At 41.9% G+C, this 19,650-nt stretch overlaps 1 protein-coding gene across 5 annotated transcripts in view; it reads right to left on the bottom strand.

The window, feature by feature from the left end:
• Positions 1-19,650, bottom strand: part of SDCCAG8 (SHH signaling and ciliogenesis regulator SDCCAG8) — a 141,936-nt gene that overhangs the window by 114,425 nt on the left and 7,861 nt on the right. For all 5 annotated transcript variants that reach the window (XM_070734033.1, XM_070734036.1, XM_070734035.1 and 2 more), the window contains exons 2-7: positions 12,067-12,225; positions 11,902-11,987; positions 7,388-7,495; positions 4,838-4,960; positions 2,952-3,068; positions 1,373-1,437 (exon numbers count right to left, since the gene is read on the bottom strand). In XM_070734033.1, coding sequence (XP_070590134.1) covers positions 1,373-1,437; positions 2,952-3,068; positions 4,838-4,960; positions 7,388-7,495; positions 11,902-11,987; positions 12,067-12,225 — 658 coding nt within the window. The remainder of the gene's footprint in view (positions 1-1,372; positions 1,438-2,951; positions 3,069-4,837; positions 4,961-7,387; positions 7,496-11,901; positions 11,988-12,066; positions 12,226-19,650) is intronic.

The following is a 19,650-nucleotide window of genomic DNA, read 5'->3' as shown; positions in this document are numbered from 1 at the left end:
GTTTTCATTGACTCCAATGACTTCCAAGCATTTTATGATCCAGCTGTGTGGCAATGAGTCAAAGGCTTTCTTGTAGTCAATCCAGGTCATGTATAGGTTTGTTTTCCTGTTCTTACAGTTCTCCAAAATCATTTTATCAATTAGAAGCTGGTCTTTCGTACCTCTACTTCGTCTTTTATTGCCCTTTTGCTCCACTGGCATGATGTCATTTTCTTCTAGGTAGTCCTGAATTCTGGTCAGCTATGATACCTGTCAGCAGTTTGAGCATGGTTGGTAAACATGTTATTGGCCTGTAGTTTCCTAGTATGGCTCCTTTCGCTGCGTCTTTCTGTATTAAATATGTTCTGCCAGTTGTAAGCCATTCACTGATATTTCCTGTCTGCAGCATTTTGTTGAACAATTTGGCCATTTTTGCATGCAGGCTGGTCAGATATTCCAGCCAAAAACCATGCACCTGATCAGTGCCAGGGGATGTCCAGTTCCTTACCTTCCTCACTCTTTCTGCAATCATTTCAGGTGTTATTTCCAGCTGCTGCATATTGCTCCCTGAGAATTCCTTCTCAAACTCCTTTATCCACCCAGCAGTCCTGTTATAGTCCTTTTCGACCTCCGAGAGACCTTTCCAGAACTTTGTTGTTATTTTCATCTCTGGCTTTTCAATTTTCTTATCTGTTTGCTGATGCAGGTTCTGGTATAACAGCCTCTGGTTGGATTGAAACGTTTGATTCTGCCTCTACTGGGTAATCCTAGCTTCATATCGCTCAATTTTTCTGGCTGTTGCTGTTATCTGCTGCTTTACAATTTTCCGAGCTTCCTCGGTCTTTCTTGTACTAAGCCAAAGTACTATTTACTATTTTTTGTCAAATAGTCTTTGATCTTCTGATTGTTCAGTTTCTGCTCCTTAATGTTCTTCAAGTTACTTGCATTTGATCTCAAGCTTTTGATTTTCATTATTATTATTATTATTATTATTATTATTATTATTATTATTATTATTATTATTATTATTATTATTATTATTATACTTGCATGCCACCCCTCTCCAGAGAATATATACCATTCTGAAAGTTTTATTTGTATAAAATGGCAGTATTTGTAATGTTAGTGATTTTTCCCCTCTAGATACTCATTCATTAATGCTTTGCAATAACAACAATCTTACCAGGAAATCAAAAAGATACATCCAATTGCATGCAGAAACCGATTCATTATTAAACTATAAGGCACATGTCTGAAAACTTTTAAAAAGCAGAAAATAAAATAACGATGATTTACTTCCACTGACTTATGAACAGAGATAATGAGGCAAAATGAGACAATTCTATAGAGGTTTAAAGCTTCAATCTAAAAATACATAAACTTTTTTTTTTACCGTAAACATTGTATCTGATCTTTAAACACTTCAGTCTTCTCTTCATTAAGAGATGTTAGTTTCTCCTTTAAAATAAAATTAATATCATTTGTTCGGCATATAAATAAGGCATAGTCAGGACTGCAGGGCATCAGCAAAATTTTAGAAATCTGTCTGTCTTCTATCATTAAATTTATAAAGGCTATCTGACTCCATCGTGATTCTGGATACCAAACCTGCATTAACTGAAAATGGAAATCAATTTAAATTACACAGCAACCACTTTGTCTGCCTAAGAATAAAATGATATAGTCATATACTAATTCATTTTCTTCATCATCATTAGGTCCTATGCAAAGCATATTGGGCAGCGTCTTCGAGAGGTTTCAATCGTTCTCAGCATTGACTAATTCATTTTAACTAAGCATTGGGTATTTTCTATTAAATTTGCTATCTAAGTATAGCAAATTGATTAGAAATGCTGGAAACTGAAATAAGGCTGTTACACAGCACACAGAACTGTAAAATACAGATCCAATGGAGTTAAGCTTTATATGTCAAATCAAATTGTTTAAGGATTTAGATTATAATTTTTGTAAATTTCTAATATTTAAATCACAAGCTTTTTCTTAACCTTTTTAAGACAGGCAATTAAACTTTAACATTCAAAGGCAAAATATATAATTAAAGGCATACTTCAGGGTAACATTATTTGGTAAATGGTCATTTTAAACTGTCCACATTTTGTTTCTTTCTGCAATGTTGAAAATTATGATTCCGCAGCAGGAATATAGAGCACTGATTGCATCATGTACAATATTCTGACGCATCCTCTCTTGTGATTTTGTTTTGTTAATTAATTGTTTTAAATGATTTTTGTAAAGTGACTTGAAGTGTTGGTTTTATTGTACACATCCCAGAGTCACTTTTGTGAGATGGGCAACCATATAAATTTGATAGTCAAATAAAGTAACTTGGATTCAATATTTTTACTTATTATCTAGACTTACAACCTGCTTGAACATTACTATTATTAAAATTAGAAATATAAAATAAATGCAGAACAAAAATGCAACATACAATAAAACGCAGCAAAATTGCAAAATATAAATTTAAAACATGGCAAAATAAAATGTTTAAGCTCTGCTGAATAGTTTTTAAAAAGCATGTTAAAATAAAGAGTGTTTCCACCTATTCTTGGAAGAGCATTTTTGTTTAGTCATCACTTACCTACCTTAGAAAATTGCAATATCCTGGAGGAGAAATGACTGACTGACTCAGTCAGTTTAAATGACTGAAAAGAAACTGGGCTTGCAGATAGTTAAATTCCAGGCTGTATAAGATTTTAGAACTAAACAACAAAATTCAGGGGAAAAATGGTAAGGTGCTACATTATTTTAGGTGAAATAAAAGTGTTTCATTAGATTCTCATTAGCAGCTCAATTTTGAACTGTACTTTCTGTACATACAGTATGCTTCATTAAACCAATCTAAATTAATTAGTTGGTTAAATGCTTACACTTTCAACATAAAAGTAGAGTATTTTAATCAAACAATAAATTGTTAAAGCTAAAGTAATCAACATTTTAAAAATACTGACCTGTTGCCATTCCAGTGGAGGTGCCTTGGCTTGCTCAATGACATGACAAGATGCTTTAGCAGCACCACAAATATGAGAATGATCACCATTTATACCACCAGATTTTGAGAGAATGGTCTGAAACATATATCAACAATGAACATGCACGTTAAATACACTTAAAAACACTTTAAAACCCTTAATATAAAAGACAATGATGCATCTCATACATACCATACACAAAGCGGGAACGGCCCAGGGGAATCAATTTCCCCATGCCTGACGACAGTGGTGGGTTTTCAGGAATTTACGAAAGGCAAGGAGGGTGGGGGCAGTCCTAATCTCTGGGGGGAGTTGATTCCAGAGGGTTGGGGCCACCACAGAGAAGGCTCTTCTCCTGGGTCCCGCCAGACGACATTGTTTTGTCGATGGAACCCAGAGAAGGCCAACTCTGTGGGACCTAATCGGTCGCTGGGATTCGTGCGGCAGAAGGCGGTCCCGAAGGTATTCTGGTCCAATGCCATGTAGGGCTCATAAGTTATTATGATTTTATAAAAAGATGAAATATTAAATTAACTCTATCCTGAATGCTGTATGCAATACAGTGATCTCTCGATTAGCGCGGGGGTTACGTTCCAAGACCTCCCGCGCTAATCGATTTCCGCGTTATAGTGGTGCGGAAGTAAAAAACACCATCTACGCATGCGCGCCATTTTTTTCATGGCCGCACATGCGCAGATGGTGGAGTTTGCGTGTGGGCGGCGGGGAAGACCAAGGGAAGGTTCCTTCAGCCGCCCAACAGCTGATCTGCTCCGCAGCGCGGAAGCAGCGAGGAGCCGAAGATGGGGTAAAGGCAAAGGGGAAACCCCATCTTCGGCTCCTCGCTGCTGCCGCGCTGCGGAGCGGATCAGGTGTTGGGCGGCTGAAGGAACCTTCCCTTGGTCTTCCCGCCGCCCAGGCAAAGGGGAAACCCCAAGATCGCTTGCCGCTTGCCGTATTGCAGCTTGGAGCCTTGCTTCGCTTCCTTCACTGCAATACGGCAAGCGGCAAGCGATCTTGGGGTTTCCCCTTTGCCTGGGCGGCGCTGGGGCCATGCGGAGCCGCTCATCTAGGGGGGCGTGGACCGGCAAGGTGCCCTCCGCTCTCTCTCTTTCTCTCCCTGTTACCGGTGTGGTATAAGAGAGAGAAAGAGAGAGAAAGGAGGGCGACTTGCCAGTCCACGCCCCCCTGGATGAACAGCCTCGCATGGCCCCAGCGCCGGGCTCCGCTGTTGCCTCCGCCCCCATTCGGCTCTGCAGCTGAGAGGCCTTCCCGGCAGAGCCCTCCCCAACAGCTCCCGCCGCCAGCGCAAAAAAGAAAAGAAAAAAAAATCCCCAAAAGAGGCAGGCACAAAGCGGGGACACAAGGGGAGCTGCCCGGCAGAGGTTGCTTTTTTTCTTCTCGTGGGCAAGTGGAGGGGGGGAGAGAGAAGGGAGGAAGAGAGTGTGAGAGAGGAAGAAAGAGAGAGAGAAATGATAGAAAAAAGGGGAGAAAAAAAGAGAAATGAGAAAATGATTGAAGCATAGTGACAGGAAAGAAAGAGAAAGAGACAGAGAAGTGACTCTTGGTGATGACGTATGACGTCATCGGGTGGGAAAAACCGTGGTATAGCAAAAAAACCGTGGAGTATTTTTTAATTAATATTTTGTGAAAAACCATGTTGTAGCGTTTCGCACTAATCGAGACCGTGCTAATCGAGGGATCACTGTACAGGTGTATCTCTCGGTTTATATATATGGTAACATAAACTACATATATATGACATATTTTGATGTGTTATTCAATTTTCTACATATTTCTTATTAAATAAAATTTTAAGACTAAATTTTTATTTATATTTGTGGTATTTTAAATTTTATAGCACTCACTGAGGCATTGAGGACAGTTTGCTCTCTCAAGATCTGCTCTGTTTCCATTTTCAGATTATTTTGGAGCTTCTCGTTTTCAACTACAACAACATGTATACGTGCTTTCAATTCAGATATTTCTTCCTAGAAAGTTAAGAAATTATTGTTAATGTAATTATTTAAACAGGGAATCAATCCCCTTCACAAACATAATGACAACAGTGTAATTAACATTCAATTTTGCATAAAAACTTATATCAAAGGAAGCATAGCTAAATTTAGTGACATCAAACACCAGAAAAAGATTTCTTGCAAGTTCTAGCAAGCTTGAAATAATATGCTACTGGAATACTCCCCCTTTCTTTTAATAAAAAGATCATTTTCACCAAAATACTAGTAATATTTATGAAACATCAGTTTAAAAAAATAATTTTTCCTTATTCTTTAATCCTGCATAAAATCAAAGACCTGTGTTTTTATCATTTGCTTAGCCAACAACATAGATTTTTCTGTATTTAGTTTGAAAATATCATAAACAAAGAGGGGGAAGTTTTATTACATAAAAAATGAAAAACATCCCATTCTGATGAACTGCAAAAAGGCCTCATGACCATTTGTTCAATGACTATTTGAAGTTATGATGTGCTCAATGAGGAGATAATTAATTTAATAATAATAATAATTTATTGGATTTGTATGCCGCCCCTCTCCATAGACTCGGGGCGGCTAACAATAATGATAAAAGCAGCATGTGACAATCCAATAATAAAACAGCTAAAAACCCTTATTTATAAAAACCAACCATACACACAAACATACCATGCATAACTTGTAATGGCCTAGGGGGAAGGAATATCTCAACTCCCCCATGCCTGGCGGTATAAATGAGTCTTGAGTAGTTTACGAAAGACAGGGAGGGTGGGGGCAATTCTAATCCCTAGGGGGAGTTGGTTCCAGAGGGCCGGGGCCGCCACAGAGAAGGCTCTTCCCCTGGGGCCCGCCAAACAACATTGTTTGTCAATGGGATCCAGAGAAGGCCAACTCTGTGGGACCTTATTGGTTGCTGGGATTCGTGCGGTAGCAGGCGGTTCCGGAGGTAATCTGGTCCAATGCCATGTACGGCTTTTAAAGGTCATGACCAACACTTTGAATTGTGACTGGAAACTGATCAGCAGCCAATGCAAGCCACGGAGTGTTGAAGAAACATGGGCGAATCTTGGAAGCCCCACAATGGCTCTCGCGGCTGCATTCTGCACAAACTGAAGTTTCAAAGGTAGCCCCATGTAGAGAGCGTTGCAGTAATCGACCCTCGAGGTGATGAGGGCATGAGTGACTGTGAGCAGTGACTCCCTGTCCAAATAGGGCCGCAATTGGTGCACCAGGCGAACCTGGGCAAACGCCCTCCTCGCCACAGCCGAAAGATGATGTTTCAATGTCAGCTGTGGATCGAGGAGGACGCTCAAGTTGCGAACCCTCTCTGAGGGGGTTAACATTCCCCCCCCCAGGGTAATGGATGGACAGATAGAATTGTCCTTGGCAGGCAAGACCCACAGCCATTCCGTCTTGTCTGGGTTGAGTTTGAGTTTGTTGACACCATCCAGGCCCCAACAGCCTCCAGGCACCAGCACATCACTTCCACTGCTTCGCTGACTGGACATGGGGTGGAGATGTATAGCTGGGTATCATCTGCGTATTGATGATACCTCACCCCATGCCCTTGGATGATCTCACCCAGCGGTTTCATGTAGATATTAAATAGCAGGAGGGAGAGGAACGACCCCTGAGGCACCCCACAAGGGAGATACTTAACCAGTCCTCAAAGATACAGCTATTGCGGTGTCCCCAAGGCCATGAGATTACAGTCTGAACAATTGGCAACCACCTTGCAATTATGACAGTTACAGTGTCCTGCAGTCACATAATTGTCATTTGCAATCTTTACCACTGGCTTCTGGCAAACAAAGTCAACTGGGAAACCAGTAGGTCAAAAAAAGGCGATCATGTGATGTTGTGTCTAACAAGAATGGCAAGGCAAAGACTTAAGTCAGTTCCTGAGATGGAGGGCGTGACGGTGACATCTCTGGTCCTAGGTTATGTGATATCTTTTTGCGACCTTCTGACACACAGTTAAAGGAGAAGCCAGTTTTCCTTAACAATTATGTTAGTAACTTAACAACTGCCATTAGTCACTTAATAACTGTGGCAAGAAAGGTCATAAAATGGGGCAAATTTCATTTAGCAACTATCTCAACAACCAAAATTTTGGGCTCAATTTTGACTATAAATTGAGGACTAACTATAATTTTTTGCTATTTTTTGTTCAAATTCTCATGTTTTTAATATGGTATTACGGTGGAAACAGTTACTTCCTACTTCAGGTATGTCTAAAGCTGTTGGCCAAAATAAACTTTTCACCAATAAAAATAAAATCAAATGCTTTCTTTTCTGTTATTAAAAACTATCAGTGTTTTTTATATAATATACAAAATTGTGGGATTAAGACTTCAAATGTTAATAGTAGACGAATAAAGCTGCCTTCAAAGAACAGATCATAAGTATTATGTACGATACCTTGCAAAACTTGACTTCAGCTTCTAAATGATTAATATATTGCGACTGATCATTAATGATGGGAACAAGTTCAGAAAGGGCAGGCAAACTGTGATCTTTGGATGTTCTCTAGAGGAAATAAAAACAACAACAGAATTATATGTTTCAGATAAAATTCTTTCCAAACTGTTTCATATTGGAATAGCATTTTAAGATAGAATAATTTATATTAAGAAATCTATCAAATGGGTTCCCTTCAGAAATGGGATGCTGATTGCTCAGAAGGATAGGAGGCCATTTCAAAGTAGTCTGAGATCTTTCTGAGTAGATGGATATAAGAAAAAGATGAAAGAAAGCTTGAGGAAGCAAATCCTGACTTTCTGCTACAAATGCCTGTTAGCGTAAGATTCATATTTTTCACTCAAAGAAAGTCTCTAAAGCAGATAGAATGTAAACATTGCTGCTTCATTTTTTTTAAAAAAATTAAGCATTCACTGTTCTAACATAAACGTTTGTGTACTTCCTGTACCTGCATATGCATTGTACTACTTTTACAATTAAGCACGATAGAGAAAAGTTTATTTATTTTAGTGTATTAACTGATATACTGTATATCATGTTTATTATTATTATTATTATTATTATTATTATTATTATTATTATTATTATTATTATTATTATTTATTGGATTTGTATGCCGCCCCTCTTTGCAGACAGTTTAATCCAAACGGGTACATATACATGTACAGACAATGCAAAAGCATTGATATGTATGTAAGCTAGAATAAGTATTTATCAAAGAACTCTTGGACTACTCTTTGTTGATAGACTAAACTATTTGAGTTGATAACAAACTGGGCTTTCTGCTAAACATCTTGGGACTAACTACTGAAAGACCATCTTGGTCTCGATCTCTGAATACATCCATCCCTATTTCTAATTTCCTTATAATTTTTCTCAACTGGAATACTAGACTGCCATCAGAAAAGAATCAGGGCATATTTATGATGGTCTTCATGTTTTCAGATGGCCTCCCTAAGATGCTTGCTTGTTTATTTATTTTATTTTATTTTTTATTATTTAGAATAGAATAGAATAGAATAGAATTTTTTATTGGTCAAGTGTGATTGGACACACAAGGAATTGATCTTCGATACATATGCTTTCAGTGTACATAAAAGAAAATCATGAGGTACAACACTTCCTCCCAATGTTTCTTTCCAACCTAACCAGGTGCTAACAATGTTCCCAGCTCTTACCGGCTTGCAAGCTCTTTCATTGTTACTCTCTACAAAGAACATTTTCCAAGTCTAAGTCTTGGCAGGTTTTTTTCACTGGTCTAACTTGTTTCAAATGTTTCTTTCCAGCCCTAACCGGGTGCTAATGGTGTTTCCAGCTCTTACCGGCTTGCAAGCTCTTTCATTGTTACTCTCTACAAAGAACATTTTCCAAGTCTAAGTCTTGGCAGGTTTTTTTCACTGGTCTAACTTGTTTCAAATGTTTCTTTCCAGCCCTAACCAGGTGCTAATGGTGTTCCCAGCTCTTACTGGCTTGCAAGCTCTTTCATTGTTACTCTCTACAAAGAACATTTTCCAAGTCTAAGTCTTGGCAGGTTTTTTTCACTGGTCTAACTTGTTTCAGATGTTTCTTTCCAGCCCTAACCAGGTGCTAATGGTGTTCCCAGCTCTTACTGGCTTGCAAGCTCTTTCATTGTTACTCTCTCCAAATAAAGGTTTTTTTAAAGCCCTAACCAGGGGATAAAATAATGTGCTGAAGCTGACCAGACTATGTACTGGTCACCTGAATACCTGGTAAGCAGATTCTTTTCCCTATTTTTCTCCCCTAAAACTAAGGTGAGTCTTATACTCCAGTGTGTCTTATACTCCGAAAAAATACAGTAGATTCAACTTCAGCCTACTCTGTTCTATCTTACAGCCTTCAGGCACCAGAATAGGGCAGTGAGAGCATACTATATTCTCTACAGCTGATGATTTAAAGTTAGTTATGATTGGAGTACAGATAATACCACACTTTAAACTAACTTATCCCCACCAATTTCATATGTTAAAAAAGCATATTTGGAGAAAGGACTGATCTGCACAGCAACTGACATATCAGGGGCTATTAGATGATCCCTCACCTTCTACTACCTCAGACTAAAGCCACCCACTTAGGAAGAAAAAGAGCTACTACACAACGGGGTCTCCAATGGTCCAATAAGATACCATTATTGAAAGGCCACGTTTATGATCTTCATTTTAATCAAAAGGCCTATCAGGTTTTTTTAAAAAAGCATATACTTTGCATTTTGGACATATAAGCTATACAAATATATTACAACTGTACAAACAACACCTGGTATATAAAATAATAAGTTATTTATTTTATTTATTTATTTATTTAGATTTGTATGCCGCCCCTCTCCGCAGACTTATGGTTTGATAAACTCAATTTGCAGGTTTCCAGAAGAAAACCACACTATTCCATCTCTCGGAATAAAAATGATTTGACATGTGACTTGTCAGATGTGATCAATGGGTTCAATAATTACCTTTTCCTTCAAGTAAAAATTTCAAAACTTTTCTACATACTGTACAGTGGTACCCCAAGATACGAACCCCTCGTCTTACGAACAACTCGAGATATGAACCCGGGGTTCAGAAAAAATTTGCCTCTTCTTACGAACTTTTTTCGTGTTACGAACGCCAAGCCCGAACTTCCGGGTTCGGCGTTCGGGAGGCTGCTGGGAAGCCCCCCGGCTGTTTTAAAAGGTGACAGCCGGGCGGCGGGGCTTCCAAGCAGCCTCCGAACGCCGAACGCGGAAGTTCGGGTTTGGCGTTCAGCTTCAGGAGGCTGCTGGGAAGCCGCCCGGCTGTTTTAAAAGGTGAAGGCCGGGCTGGGGGGCTTCCCAGCAGCCTCCCGAACCCCGAACTTTTGCCGAACTTCCGGGTTCGGGGTTCGGGAGGCTGCTGGGAAGCCCCCCAGCCCGGCTGTGACCTTTTAAAACAACCAGGCGGCTTCCCAGCAGCCTCCCAAAGCCGAACGCCAAACCCGAACTTCCGCGTTCGGCGTTCGGAGGCTGCTGGGAAGCCCCCCCGGCTGTTTTAAAAGGTGACAGCCGGGCTGGGGGGCTTCCCAGCAGCCTCCCGAACCCCAAACCCGGAAGTTCGGCAAAAGTTCGGGGTTCGGGAGGCTGCTGGGAAGCCCCCCAGCCCGGCTGTCACCTTTTAAAACAGCCGGGCGGCTTCCCAGCAGCCTCCCGAAGCCGAACGCCAAACCCGAACTTCCGCGTTCGGCATTCGGCGTCTGCTGGGAAGCCCTGCCGCCCGGCTGTCACCTTTTAAAACAGCCTGGGGGCTTCTCGGCGGCCTCCTGAATGCCGAACCCGGAAGTTCGGGTTTGGCGTTTGGCGTTCGGGAGGTCGCTGAGAAGCCCCCAGGCTGTTTTAAAAGGTGGCAGCCGGGCGGCAGCGTTTTTTTGCGGGGTTTTTTTTTTGGTTGCACGGATTAATTGACTTTACATTGTTTCCTATGGGAAACAATGTTTCGTCTTACGAACCTTTCGTCTTACGAACCTCCCCCTGGAACCAATTAGGTTCGTAAGACGAGGTATGACTGTATGTGCAAAATAGCAATAGGAATAGCACCTAGACATATATACCATTCCATAGTGCTTTACAGTACTCTCTGGGAGATTAACAAATGTCAGCATATTGCCCCCAACTATCTGGGTCCTCATTTTACCAACCTCAGAAGGATGGAAGGATAAGTCAGTCTTGAACCACAGCAGCATTGAACTCCAGGCTCTGGGCAGTGTTAGCCTGCCTTACTGCATTTTAATCGCTGCACTAATACAGCTCAAAATCAATACGTGGTATATATAAAGACACTTGCAGGAAATTCAGAACCATATCTCCACTATTAAAATTAACTAAAAGGACCATAACATGCTTGTATATACTCCACAACCAAATAAATTCAGACCTTTCTCTTCAGTCTCATCCTTATGCTTTGCCTTGTCATGTCACTCGTAATTCATTAGATCAGGCGTGAAATCCAGCAGGTTCTGAAGAACTGGTAGTGGAAATTTTGAGTACGGTAGTTCGAAGAACTGGTAAATACCACCTCTGGCTGGCCCCAGAGTTGGGTGGGAATGGATATTTTGCAATATTTTCCCACAGGAGTGGGGAAGGAATGGGGATTTTGCAATATCTTTCCTCTGGAATGGGGAGGGAATGGAAATTTTTCAATATACTTCCCTTCCACGCCCACCAAGCCACACTACACCCACCAAGCCATGCCCACAGAACCAGTAGTAAAAAAAAGTTGATTTCATCACTGCATTAGATGTATAATGCTGAACTAACAATAGGCTACTTAAAATAAATACAAAAGCTTATATATAGGCTAGCCTTTGTTAAGTAATTCCATAACTCATCAAATGAGACAACATAAATACTATTTGGATACTGTTCTGTAAACAGAGATGTAATTATTTGGTCATGTAACAAGAGATAAAAAGAAGATAATGCTTACTGTGGGTGACATTCCTCTCTTTTTTGAAGGTGATATTTCACTCCCATTTTCTTCTTGTTGATGTAATAACGCTTTAAGCTGATTAACTATAACACAATAGTAAAACATATTTTACCTAAGATAATAATTCTAGTTTGAAAAAAAATCAAATGGAAAATTTCAAACCTGCATGGCTGTATTGTAGCTCCCTCAAAGCGTTATCTTCAGTCACTACTTGGCCCGAATTTGGAATTAACTGATCCAATGTAGCTGTACTTTCACCTATGGCTGGATCTTTTTCATGGAAGGCATATTTCAATTGACCAAGGCTTTTACTAGCATGATCTAAAAATAATGATTTTGAAAGCTCAGTGTGATTAAAAGTTTCTTTGCAACTTGGTAAGAAATACAAATAAAATGTCTTATCAAGATTTTTATATCTATAGAAACTGAATAAGGAGAAATTCGAAGACATAACTTAATTGGCTTACTAAATATATTTTAACTAGAGAGGGAGGGAGGGAGAGACAGACGGAGAGACTAATGTTGAGGTAGATCTTTTGGAAAGCTACATGAGTAAAAAATGGAATATCAATAATTCAAATATATGTTCACTAAAGCAAAGTACAAATCACTGAGGTGAACACAACAAAACAAAATACTAGCTCAGTCTGCTGACTGACCAAAATCTTTTTAATTCGCCTGTTACATGGAAAAGAAAGTCTTTATACTAAATACTTCCCTGGACGATCTAATAGCACAGGGGTCGACAAAGTTGTTCAGAATCTAGGAGCCAGCCAAAAAATTTAGGAGCCAGAATTTTTTTTAAGCAAACTTGGTTTTTTGCCGAGTCTCCACCTGACATCGCTTTCACCCCCTCCCCCCCGGCGCAGGCCTGGCTCCGCCGAGCCGGCTCTGCTGTACTCCCGTCGGGATCCGAGGGGAGACCGTTAGTCAGAAACCGAAACAGAGAAGAAGGAAAGGGAGACCGGGCCGGGGACGGGGTGAGGGGGGGAGGGGGGAGGAGGGGTTACTGGTCGGAAGTCACCGCGCACGCGGCCGGAGGAGGAATGAACAAAACCTCACGCCGGGAGGGGAGGGGCTTCCGCTTCTCTCCGAAGGCGGGTGAGCGGCCAAGATCGGAGCGTCTGTGTGCGGTGGGGGGGAGTGAAGGGGTTCGAGTAGGAGGCGGAATGGAGGCAAGGGGGGGAGGGAGAGACGCACGCAAGCGCAGGGGACGCTGGGAAAGCAGCTCGCTCCGAGGTTGATGGGCGGAGCTACGGAAGCCAAGATGTACCATTTCTGGGCGTAAACACAAGGCGGGAAAAATATACTGTATACATACAGTACAGCAGGCAACATTTTCTAGGCGCCAGACAACATTTTCTAGGCGCCACTGGCGACCAGGCGCCTGGGTTTGTCGATATTTGTAATAGCAGATTCATGAGCAAAAAACATCATAATGCAATCCTATTTAGACTAGAAGAAAACAATGAGGCTAACATCACTAAAGTATGCAACATCATCAGCAGCCATCATACACAAACGGTTACCCCCGACGAAATCATCCATGTTTCCAAAAATGGCCCCAAGCACAAGAATAACGACAGCTCGATTGTCCCCTGATTCTGCAGAGTGTTTTGTAAAAACAAGTCCAGCAAACGGAAATGCATCTATGCTATAAAAAAACAATAGGAATCACAAAAACTTAGATCTAGACAGGATCTATCTCTAGTACAACACATCCACTCCCTTGAACTCTATGTGGAACTCAAAAGACAACTAGATCTAGGTGAAACAAACTTATACATAGATTACCATGTCAACGACATCAAAAACAAGACCCACAATCCATCCCACAACATCCATCCCACCATCCCACAAAACAACATCCCACACACCACCACCAACCAAGACTAAGTAAGCACGACCCTTACTTCCTCAATCCAATCCAATACTAATCTCAAATGCAAACTAATCAATGCAAGAAGTGTAGTTAACAAAATGCCCGAATTCCTCCTCCTCCTAAATAGCAACACCTTTGACATTATTTTTGTCTACAAAACATGGCTCAATGCATCCCTTTCTGATTCCATCATCATAACAAGAAACTACCTTGTCTTCAGGTCCAACCGTGAAACTCGCAGACAGTGAAGTAGCTACATTCTATAAAAAGACACTAAACTTAAAAATTATCCAAGTTGCTCACCCTTCCTGAAACCATTGTCTGTGATCTGTCCTTAAATACCACACACACTTCACTTACAGAGCCACAGACTACAACATCACAAGAAACTACTATGCAAACAAATTAATCTTGCTTCTAACGTGGGCAGCCTCCTGCCCATACCCCCTTATTTTTCTTGGAGACTTCAATCTACCTCTCATTAACTGGGCCCTGAACAAATGCACAACTGAACCCATCTATCTATACAACCCTATACAACATGTTAGCAATCTGGGACTCGGCCAACTACTAATAAAAAATACTAGACTCAACAACTGCCTTGACTCATATTCTGCAACAACAAAAGCATAATTTTATTTACAAATAAAAGAACCCTTTTCCAACAGTGACCACAGCATGATAGACTTCAGCCTCAATCTACACCATTACAAGAATCACCTTAATAATGTAACAACCAAGTACAACTTTTAAAAAGCCAACTATGAACTCATAGATGCCAACCTCTCAACTCTTGACCGGCAAACTCTACTCTCTGACTGTAATACTGCCGATGACCTCTATAACATCTTCTTGCTCATTCAAAAGAACTATCAGCCTACAAGTACCACTGATAACCACCATAACCAAGAAAAACAAACTACCCAGGTCAATAAGGAAGCTATAATTTAAAAAAAATCCCCTCTGGCATGTAGTTGACTTTAAAAACCGCTACAAAAATGTATGCCACCAAATAAAGACGGAATGCTCCAACTATAACAGCAAGAAGAAAACCTTCTGCACACAAAATCCAACCGCGCTTTCTACAACTTGGTAAATAACAAACTCAAGGACTCGAGACCCTTCCCACCACTAAAGGGACCCAACAATAAAGAATGCCACAATGATTTCAATAAAGAATGTTATGATAGCCATCTATGCCAGTGGAACCTAAAAAACTACTACCAGAATTATTCATTAAGATCCACGTCTTCCAACATTGTTTCAGAAGGATTCTTTGAACTCATATTGCAACCATGCTATAAACAAGGAAGTTCTACAAAAAAGTAATTCCTGAAGACTCTCTGAGATAGTGACAGAATGAAGAATGGACTTTGCTGGAAATGTGTTCCAGAAAAAACAAGTGGAGTGCCACCAGATAGTCAGAGAAAAAGAGAAAGGCCAAAGAAAGCCTGGACCCAAACATTTCAGGAAGATCTTAAAAATATCAACCTTAAATGGAAGAATGCACAGATTGCAACTGTAGACCGAAAATTGTGGAATACACTAGTGGCCCAAATGTGCTTAGCACAGGATTTGATTATGAATGAGACAATAATTAATGAACTATTTTTTTATCTGTCTTCGACATTTTCATGCCTTAACATTTTAAGTAAGTGTTTAATAAATGATGGGTTATTCAAACTACTAAAGCCTTGATGTGTATATATCTGGTTTTGTGGGGAGGATTATTTATTTCCAATTTCAGAGTTATTTTCAGCTCCAATATTTTAATTAATGTGTCTTTGATTTACGATTGAAACTGAGCCTGGCAAACGTGATCATAAGTTGTAACAATTGTAAAGTAGTCATAACATCACCATGTGGGATTTTATTATTTTTGTGTGTGTGGTGGTCATTAAGCGGAAGCAATGGTTGTTATAGCAACACTTTGTTTGCAAGGGGTATTTTTTCTGGAAACCAAAAATAAAGGCTGGCTTCTAGAAAAAAAACAACATAAATTACAGTCACAATAAAATTTGGACCAGTTACTGAGTGCCCAAAATGCAGTCACATTTCCTTTATTTTTTGTTTCCATGGAGGGAGAGCAGATGTTGCAACATTGGAACTGGGGTGTAAGTAGCTTTGTGTAAATAGCTTTTGGGGATCCATTGTAACTTCAGTTACTAACCAGATGGTCCTAATTGAAGACTATAGATTATAAGATCAATGTTAAGAATTAATATCTGTTGGACTTCACTGGACAATTTGCCTAACTTCCACAGACATATTTAGAAAATATGAGGTCCTTGAAGGCTTCAACTTAAGAGGACATTGTCATTTGGTTCTTGGAGCAAGTCATACATAAAAATAGAGGAATGTAAAGACTACTTTCACCTAGCTTATATGCTATTTTATGGTCTAAAAAAAAAGAAAAATGGGACTTATACTGATATCCAATAGAAGAGAATATATAAAGTTGCAGTCTCCAGTAGGAGAATATATATAGTTGCACCAATTGATGCCATGTCAATCTGCAATAAGGCCTCCCTTATCAATGATTTAATCCAGGGGTCGACAAAGTTGTTCAGAATCTAGGAGCCAGCCAAAAAATTTAGGAGCCAGAATTTTTTTTAAGCAAACTTGGTTTTTTGCCGAGTCTCCACCTGACATCGCTTTCACCCCCTCCCCCCCGGCGCAGGCCTGGCTCCACCGAGCCGGCTCTGCTGTACTCCCGTCGGGATCCGAGGGGAGACCGTTAGTCAGAAACCGAAACAGAGAAGAAGGAAAGGGAGACCGGGCCGGGGACGCGGGGGAGGGGGGGAGGGGGGAGGAGGGGTTACTGGTCGGAAGTCACCGCGCACGCGGCCGGAGGAGGAATGAACAAAACCTCACGCCGGGAGGGGAGGGGCTTCCGCTTCTCTCCGAAGGCGGGTGAGCGGCCAAGATCGGAGCGTCTGTGTGCGGTGGGGGGGAGTGAAGGGGTTCGAGTAGGAGGCGGAATGGAGGCAAGGGGGGGAGGGAGAGACGCACGCAAGCGCAGGGGACGCTGGGAAAGCAGCTCGCTCCGAGGTTGATGGGCGGAGCTACGGAAGCCAAGATGTACCATTTCTGGGCGTAAACACAAGGCGGGAAAAATATACTGTATACCAGTGATTTTCAACCTTTTTTGAGCCGCGGCACATTTTTTACATTTACAAAATCCTGGGGCACACCACCAACCAAAATGACACAAATCTAATAAATAAATAAATAATAAATAAATACATACATACATACATACATACATACATACATACATACATACATAAATAACCCCCTCATATATACAATCCCATGTAACATCCCCTTATAAATACAGTCAATCATCAATCATCCCTCCTGAAATTTATACCACTGTCTCATTTCTGGGTACTTCTCCTGTCTTTCCCCCTTTTCTCTCTCGTGTTTCTCATTTCTCTCTCTTCCTCCCTTTTTCCCTCATTCCTTCTCCCTCTCACTTCTCCTCTTTTTCCATCCCTGTCTCTCTCCCCCCCTTATGTGTGTGTATGTATACACACTCCAACCATTTCCAAAACCAGTTGAGGGCTGGGTTTTTTTTCTCTTTTATCCTTTTCAAAAACAGGTGTGGGCTGGGGTGGTTTTCTTATTATTTGGGTGCTTTTTACCATATGCTTCAAGAATCACCTCTCTCTCTCTTTTGTTTCACTCTCCTCTCATTCTCTGCCTCAATCATTTTCTCATTTCTCCTTTTTTCTCCCCTTTTTGTTCTCATTTCTCTCACTCTCCTTTCCTCTCCCTATCTGTCTTGCTTTCTCTCTCTCTTGCTATCTTTTTCTCTCTCTTGTTCTCTTATTTTCTCTCTCTCTCTTGTTCTTTCTCTCTCTCATGCTTTCTCTCTCTTGTTCTTTCTCTCTCTGTTGCTCTCTCTCTCTTATTTTCTCTCTCTCTCTCTCTATCCTTTCTCTCATTCCCTCTTTCTCTCTATCCTTTCTATCTCTCACTCTTTCCTTCTCTCCCTCCCTTTCTCTCTCTTTCCATTCCCTCTTTCTCTCTATCCTTTCTATCTCTCACTCTTTCCTTCTCCCCCTCTCTTTCTCTCTCTTTCCTTTCTCTCATTCCCTTTCTCTCTATCCTTTCTATCTCTCACTTTTTCTTTCTCTCCCTCCCTTTCTCTCTCTTTCCTTTCTCTCATTCCATCTTTGTCTCCTGGGGCTGACTGCGCCTGCCCTGCACCCCCCACCGCGGAGGGAAAGCATTTGGCATCGGCACCGCCAACCCCCCCCCCTCCACAAGCAGCAAAAGCCTCTGCGACTGAGCCGGAAGGCAAACGGCGCACCCCACCGCTTAGGCTTTTGCTGCTCCTGGGGGGGGGAGGATTTTCTCCTCCCCGCCCCCCCGGCAGCCAAACGTCGCTGGTGCAGGAAAGCAGCGTGTTAAAAGGCGCGCTGCTTTCACGGAAAACAAACCCGGCTTTCCTGGCAACGGAGGATGACAAGCAGGATGAAGCGGGGTGGAGCAACGCGAGGCTCAAGCAGGCAGCTTCCGCGCGTTTCTTTCAGCGGAAGAGGAGGAGAGGGAGCGGATCGGGCGGGCGGGGGCTGCGCCTTCTACTGCCGGCGCCTCCCCGCCCCCGCCCCCCCCCCCCCAGGCAGGCAGGGGAATGGGGACTGCGCGCCCATGGAAAAGGGCACGCAGGGGGGGTATTTTGGGGTGCGCGGGTAGCGGCGGCGGCGGGCAATAGCCGGGGGGCGGCTTCTGCAAGTGGGAGCTCCAGGGCTAAAGCCTCAGCCCTGGAGCTCCCACTTGCAGGAGCCACCTCGCGGCACACCTGGCCATGTCTTGCGGCACACTGGTGTGCCGCGGCACACCGGTTGAAAAACACTGCTGTATACATACAGTACAGCAGGCAACATTTTCTAGGCGCCAGACAACATTTTCTAGGCGCCACTGGCGACCAGGCGCCTGGGTTTGTCGATCCTTGATTTAATCATTGATGAATGGACTGATTTGGCATGTATTATCAAAACCCTAGCCGGGTCTGGAAATGGGGGTACTATTTCAGAGATGTGACTAATGTGGCTTCAGGTGTGGAACAAGCTCAGATTTTGGACAAAGGTGGTGTTATAGCAATTGTCATATGGGAATTCCTTATGGCTTTCAGTCACTAGATGTGAAACCTGTTCATTAAGTTGGGCTCTAGGGATCAGGTGGCACTGTTGGTGTTATATCAAACTCTCTCTTGCAAAGCAACCTCCCTATCTCAGCTTCTTGGTTCCATTTCTGTGCTGGTAGGAGAGGTCTCCAGACTTATGGTTCTGGGGGATTTTAATTTGTCCTTTCTAGGAATGGGTTCTGAAGTGGATGGGGTGTTCATCCCCATCAGAGCCAGAATGGCGCAGTGATTAGAATACAGCACCGAAGGCTATTTCAGCTAACTTCTAGCTGTAGTTCAGCAGTTCAAATCTCACCACCAGCTCAAGGTTGACTCAACCTTCCATCTTTCTGAAGTGGGTAAAATGAGGACCCAGATTGTTCGGGGTAATATGCTGATTCTGTAAACCACTTAGAGAGGGCTGTAAAAGCACTATGAAGTGGTATATACTGTATGTCTAAATGCTATTGCTATTCATGGCCACCCTGACACTCATGGGCCTATCCCAGTTCATCTAGAGTCTGACATGGGACAGTGATTAAACTCCAGATCCGGTAATCCTAGTTTAATCTGAAATTGAAGGAGTTCTTGGTGTCATACCCTAGTTTCTATGAGATTCTCTAGTGCCACTTTCCACTTCAGGGAGACTGACATCATTAGATCGCTCTGCCCCTGGCAAATGATGAATCCTGATACATTTCAGAAGAAGCCAGGGGTTCTTTCTGTTGTT

This window comes from Erythrolamprus reginae, chromosome 1 (assembly GCF_031021105.1).
Source record: "Erythrolamprus reginae isolate rEryReg1 chromosome 1, rEryReg1.hap1, whole genome shotgun sequence".
NCBI classification, from domain to species: Eukaryota; Metazoa; Chordata; class Lepidosauria; order Squamata; family Dipsadidae; genus Erythrolamprus; species Erythrolamprus reginae.
The sequence above is the reverse complement of the archived record's forward strand: the minus strand, read 5'-3'. Positions and strand labels throughout refer to the sequence as shown.